The 6,000-nt window shown below is 35.3% G+C and overlaps 1 protein-coding gene across 5 annotated transcripts in view; it reads left to right on the forward strand.

The window, feature by feature from the left end:
• The window catches only part of LOC123527443 (centrosomal protein of 104 kDa-like), a 52,313-nt gene extending 48,426 nt beyond the window's left edge, over positions 1-3,887 (forward strand). For all 5 annotated transcript variants that reach the window (XM_053523422.1, XM_053523421.1, XM_053523424.1 and 2 more), the window contains 4 exons: positions 36-144; positions 633-771; positions 2,287-2,427; positions 2,784-3,887. In XM_053523422.1, the coding sequence (XP_053379397.1) occupies positions 36-144; positions 633-771; positions 2,287-2,427; positions 2,784-2,851 (457 nt within the window). In that variant the 3' untranslated portion in view covers positions 2,852-3,887. The remainder of the gene's footprint in view (positions 1-35; positions 145-632; positions 772-2,286; positions 2,428-2,783) is intronic.
• Positions 3,888-6,000: the final 2,113 nt, after the last annotated feature.

The following is a 6,000-nucleotide window of genomic DNA, read 5'->3' on the forward strand; positions in this document are numbered from 1 at the left end:
CAGTACATGTATATTTCAGTATATGTATATTTCAGTATATGTATATTCTGTGGAGAGAAGAATCCAAGTTTTACTGAGGAAGGTCTAGATCTGCATTACTGGAAGAACTGCCCTATGTTGAAACGGTGTGCCAACTGCAAACAGGTAATGGGCTTTAGTTTTGCTTAGTTCATAAAACTAGTTTAGGACTCTTTTCACAAACTTTAAGGAACTATAGCTTTAAAACTTCACACATAGTTTTTATCATCATTATTTGAATAAGTATGTAAAACCGGAACTCTTACCTCTCTCTTGCATTTTGTCAGACCTATTACCCTTTAAAACCTTGGCATTTCGTGGTTTGTTTTTGTTGAAGTCCGCTTCTCTTGGATACTATAGAGCTTTAATTTTAACATCATTTATAGGCAAGTAAAAGTGTCAAGAACCTTAACTCTGCTTGCATTTAGTTTCATGACAAGTGTTGGCACCTATATACATGTACTCTTATCGTGCTTATTCCACAATTCAGTAATGTTTATATTACTCTGTAGTATACATGTTAACCATTTACTTATTCTGCATTTTATCAAAATGAAACCTAACAGAAAAAATGTTTAAGTACCTATTACTTTGACCAACTTTTAACATTTCAGGTTGTGGAAATAGCCAGTTACACAGACCATTTGCTGACTGAGTGTGAGGCAAAATCAAACTACGCTAAGTGTAACCGATGTACAGAAGCCATAACAAAAGCAGAACATGAACAGCATGTTGCCGAGAAAGCTTGTAATGGTAAGTGTAACTGATACATGCTGGCCGTAAGATAACTGAAACATGAACATCATGTTGCAATGGTAAGTGACATGAGCATCATGTTGCAACGGTAAGTGCAACTGATACATGCTGGCCGTAACAAGACTGAAACATGAGCATCATGTTGCAACGATAAGTGCAGCTGATACATGCTGGCCGTAACATGACTGAAACATGAGCATCATGTTGCAACGGTAAGTGCAACTGATACATGCTGGCCGTAACAAGACTGAAACATGAGCATCATGTTGCAGCGGTAAGTGCAGCTGATACATGCTGGCCGTAACATGACTGAAACATGAGCATCATGTTGCAGCGGTAAGTGCAACTGATACATGCTGGCCATAACATAACTGGCACATGAGCATCATGTTGCAGCGGTAAGTGCAACTGATACATGCTGGCCGTAACATGACTGAAACATGAGCATCATGTTGCAGCGGTAAGTGCAACTGATACATGCTGGCCATAACATAACTGAAACATGAGCATCATGTTGCAATGGTAAGTGCAACTGATACATGCTGGCCGTAACATAACTGGAACATGAGCATCATGTTGCAGCGGTAAGTGCAACTGATACATGCTGGCCATAACATAACTGAAACATGAGCATCATGTTGCAATGGTTAGTGCAACTGATACATGCTGGCCATAACATAACTGAAACATGAGCATCATGTTGCAATGGTTAGTGCAACTGATACATGCTGGCCATAACATAACTGAGACATGAGCATCATGTTGCAATGGTAATTGCAACTGACAATGCTGGCCATAACATAACTGGAACATGAACATCTTGTTGCTGAGAAATCTTTTTGCACAAAGTGTCACAGTTGTTTAGTGGCAGTAACAAAACTGAAGCATGACCATCATGTTGTCGAGACAGTTTCCTATGTCATTTATGACAAGGACAAAGGCTTTTCTTAACTTTATTTAATCATCAAATTTTGAGAGAAAAAATGGAGAAGATAATTCTTGACTGTTGATACTACCAGTATAATTCTTCTTGCAAAAACCCAGGAACATCTTTTCAGATATAGAATTGTTGACAACTACTTTAAGCTGTAAACTCTTGTAAAGAAAAATGTACAAGCTAGCATAAATGTAAAATGTATTTAAGAGGGGTAGAGATATGACAAAAATTGACCAATGAAAGGGGAGGGATGAATTATAAAAGTTTTAAGAAGATCCGTTGGAAAGCATAGAACCCATATAGGCAAAATAATAATAGCCACTCTTTTATTGTGTCTGTTCATGAAAGATGATGAAATTCAAAACAGTTGTGAATATTATGAAATATTATTTCTGTGAATATTATGAAATATTATTTCTAAATACAAGATTTGGTAACAATGCCAGTATGGCTGTTATCAGTCCAGTGATGAAATGAAAATAACACAAAATACCTGATCAATGGTAAATGTGATTTTAAACTGTAATGTGCAGCTTAGGTTGCTATTTTAACATTTTCTTCTTTGTTTTTTTAAGCTGCCAAGGCAGGTAGTAATCACTGTCCACTGTGCCACCAGAATCACTTAATGGGAGAAGACGGCTGGAAAAACCACTTGATGGCAAAGGATGGTTGTAAACAAAACCCTAGACGTCTGCTGGCACTCAATAAACCTCAAGGTAAAATTGGTGGAGTTTTTTTTTTTTATTGATATTGTGGTATATGCCTGATCTGGAACCCATCATAACTGGCATGACACCATTTTTGTGGAGAGCTAATTTTCATGGATTTCCTAGCTGTGTTCATCCACAAAATTAACTACCAACAAACAAGCAGATTTTCTGTTGTTTTCATCTTGGCACATGCAAATCCGTACATTCAAATCTCAATGAAATAGTCATTTTAGGTAAAACCAAGAAACTTTCTATCCACAAAGTTAAGTATTTCCACAGTAATCAATCACTTTTCATCAATCACAATTCATCAATCACTATTTCAGTATATTGAGCCAACTCTTGATTTTCTACCTTTCTAGGTAAAGCTGGTGGAGCCACTACGAGAGGGAAACCTGTAGGAAAGGGTGTAAAGAAAACACCAAGATAAAAGCCCACACATTGATATTTCATAAAGTGCTTCAGTAACCATGGCAACCATCTTAGTTAGGGAATAGATCACACATGGACTCTCAACTAGAACTAAGAACACATGATACAGCCAAATGTTGATAAACTACTTCTATGCAATTAAAAATTTTCTGTGAAATTGTGTCATACCAGCACATACGCAGAGTAACCTGTGGGAGCGGAAAACCCTCTGGACTTGAGAAAGTGTCCAGTTGTGAGACATCTCTAGTACACATTAGTTTCATTGAATTTTACATCTGTTCAGGAATATTTAAACATCTTTGACCCATCTGTTATAAAATTTTGATATTTCCTTCCTTTTTATGTTCTCAAATGATAAATCTGGTGTTCAAGACTAGGTACAAAATGTACATTGTCTGATATTATTTTATCGTTACAGGTTGTGAGGTTGTGAATTTGGTTTGATTTAATGTTAGAAAACATTTACTGTTAAATAGAGTTTCATTTCTGTGTTCATTGTTGGTACTTTTTCTGCTTGTACTGAATATTTCTGTACTCCTACTTGACATTATGTGTCAGCATGTTCTTTAGTAAATATTAAACAGCTAATTGTGAGATGGTGAGGTGAATATCCAAGCTTATGGACCTAGACAAGCTGATATTTGGCCAAGGTGAATATCCATGTCTATTGACCTAACCAAGGTGATATTCGGCTAAGGTGAATATCTCCTTAATCAAGTCCATAGTCCTGAATATTTACCAGTATCTTAGTACAAAAAGTTTCTTATTTTATGATTATACTCGCTGAAAACAAGATGTATGTGGTCAGTATCTACTGGTAATTAAAATTGATGCTAGATTATTTTTTAGGCAGGCGATTTTCGTTTATTAACAACTCATCTATATAATTTCTGGATCTGCTAGGATAATGTTCATAATATATAACTGTGACATTTTACGAAATAAATGATAAACACTTAAGCAGAATTCTCAATTCATAAAATAAAGAACTTTATTTGATATCTTGCTGTAGCATTAAATTAGTATTTGATTTTGTTGTTGTTTTGTGAAATCATTATTTTAATGATTATACTTTATTTATAAAGGCAACCTGGGAAAGTCAAGTGTTTCAAGTCAGCTTCTCAAATATGCAACAATTTTTGAAAACTATGAAGAAAAAAAGAAAACAAGGGCCTATATGATGGAAGATATTCAAAACTTCAACAAATGAGCCGCACCATGAGAAAACCAACATAGTGGCTTTGCGACCAGCATGGATCCAGACCCGCCTGCGCATCCGTGCAGTCTGGTCAGGATCCATTCTGTTCACTTTCAAAGCCTATTGCAATTAGAGAAACTGTTAGTGAACAGCATGGATCCTGACCAGACTGCGCGTATGCGCAGGCTGGTCTGGATCCATGCTGGTCGCAAAGCCACTATGTTGGTTTTCTCATGGCGCAGCTCAGATATTTTCTTCATATTTTTAAATCCACTGTTTTCTCGATTAAAACATCAATGGAAATGTAGGTCATCCATCTTTGACTGCTTGAGATATCTTGGCACAGGTGATAAAAATAGTAACTGGAAATGTTAGTGTGTTCTTGAAATGAGTGCTGTATGTAGTAGATGTTTAAAGCTGGCATTTGGCTCTTTTGTATGTTTAGCATTGCATTTAATGCTTAAGTAAAAGTTAATCAAGAGACTAGGTGAATGATTATCAAAACTGAAAACTGACATTAAATGTTTTGGAAAATATCTTTCTTTTAATGCAATGCTTTCCTGTGAAGTTAATTAGCGGATGGCCAGCTTTAATTTTACATTTTTTTTTCTATGTTAAGAAACTGAACAAATGGGCAACATATTCTGTGATACATGTATTTGAATATTTATCAGGCATTATATATCTGTATATAGAAGTATTTATTTCAAGGCAAAATAGATCGTTCATTTCTGGAGAATTTTGTGTGTTAAGTCTTTTGTTATGTTTGTTAAATTTATTTGTTTTGTTTTGGGTTAAAGCCGTTTTTCAACAGTATTTCAGTTGTGTAACGGCGGACAGTTAACCTAACCAGTGTTCCTGGATTCTGTACCAGTAAAAATCTGTTTTCCGCAAGTAACTGCCAACTTCCCCACATGAATCAGAGGTGGAGGACTAGTGATTTCAGACACAATGTCATTTATCAAATAGTCACGGAGAACATACACCCCGCCCGAGGATCGAACTCGCAACCCCGCGATCCATAGACCGACACTCTACTTATTGAGCTAAGCGGGTGGGTCATATGTTGGTTAAAGGACACAAATACATCATTGCAGTTTAAAGGTTATTTACTGATAGTATTTATATAGAAGGTCAAATATTAGCATGGAATTTCATTCTTGTATGGAAACATCTTCTTGTAAATATATTTTATTAACTTTATAAGTGTCTGAAGAATGAAAATTCAAAACATTGAAATTTTAACCAAACATAGACCTGTATAATTTAGAATACTTGAATGTGAAACCTACTTTGCTGTTCAGGGTTGTGAACATGTAAACATACAAGAATTGAAATGCTTGGTTAATTGATTGAACCCTTTTAAGATAGTTGCTTAATATTACATGCATGTATAGGGCTTTACTACACATATGCGTATCTATACTTGTAGAAGTCTCGTAAGTCACCAGACTTAATCCATTTCTGTTTCACAATTAGAAAGTAAAGTTACATTCATGACACAGCAACAAGTCTCACAGTTATAGAAGGTCGCAGTTATGTGAATGTTGGTGCATGTGTGTGTGGGGGGGGGGGGGGGGGGATGAGGAGAGTAGTTTTTATTATCAATGAAAATTGCAAGAAGCCTGTATCAATGCTGTATTCAACTGAAATACTGTTTAAAAATCTTTTTTTTTTTTTTAAACAAATTTCCTTGCCATTTTAATACTTTCTAATGTGTGTTAGATTATTTGTTGGAACTGTTAAATGTTAATAAAATGAACAGTTTATATATTAGTAGACAATAAGCAAATTTACAGTTATCGTAAATCACATACTTGTAGCATATCCATGATATTAAATACTATATACTAGATGTATGTTTACATATACCACTATCATGGTAGTTTCATTGTAAGAAAGTATGCCAGAAATTGTAAAAACAGCCTCATTTAGTCATGTTTTCATTA

The sequence above is a fragment of the Mercenaria mercenaria genome, chromosome 14, assembly GCF_021730395.1.
Source record: "Mercenaria mercenaria strain notata chromosome 14, MADL_Memer_1, whole genome shotgun sequence".
Taxonomy (NCBI): domain Eukaryota; kingdom Metazoa; phylum Mollusca; class Bivalvia; order Venerida; family Veneridae; genus Mercenaria; species Mercenaria mercenaria.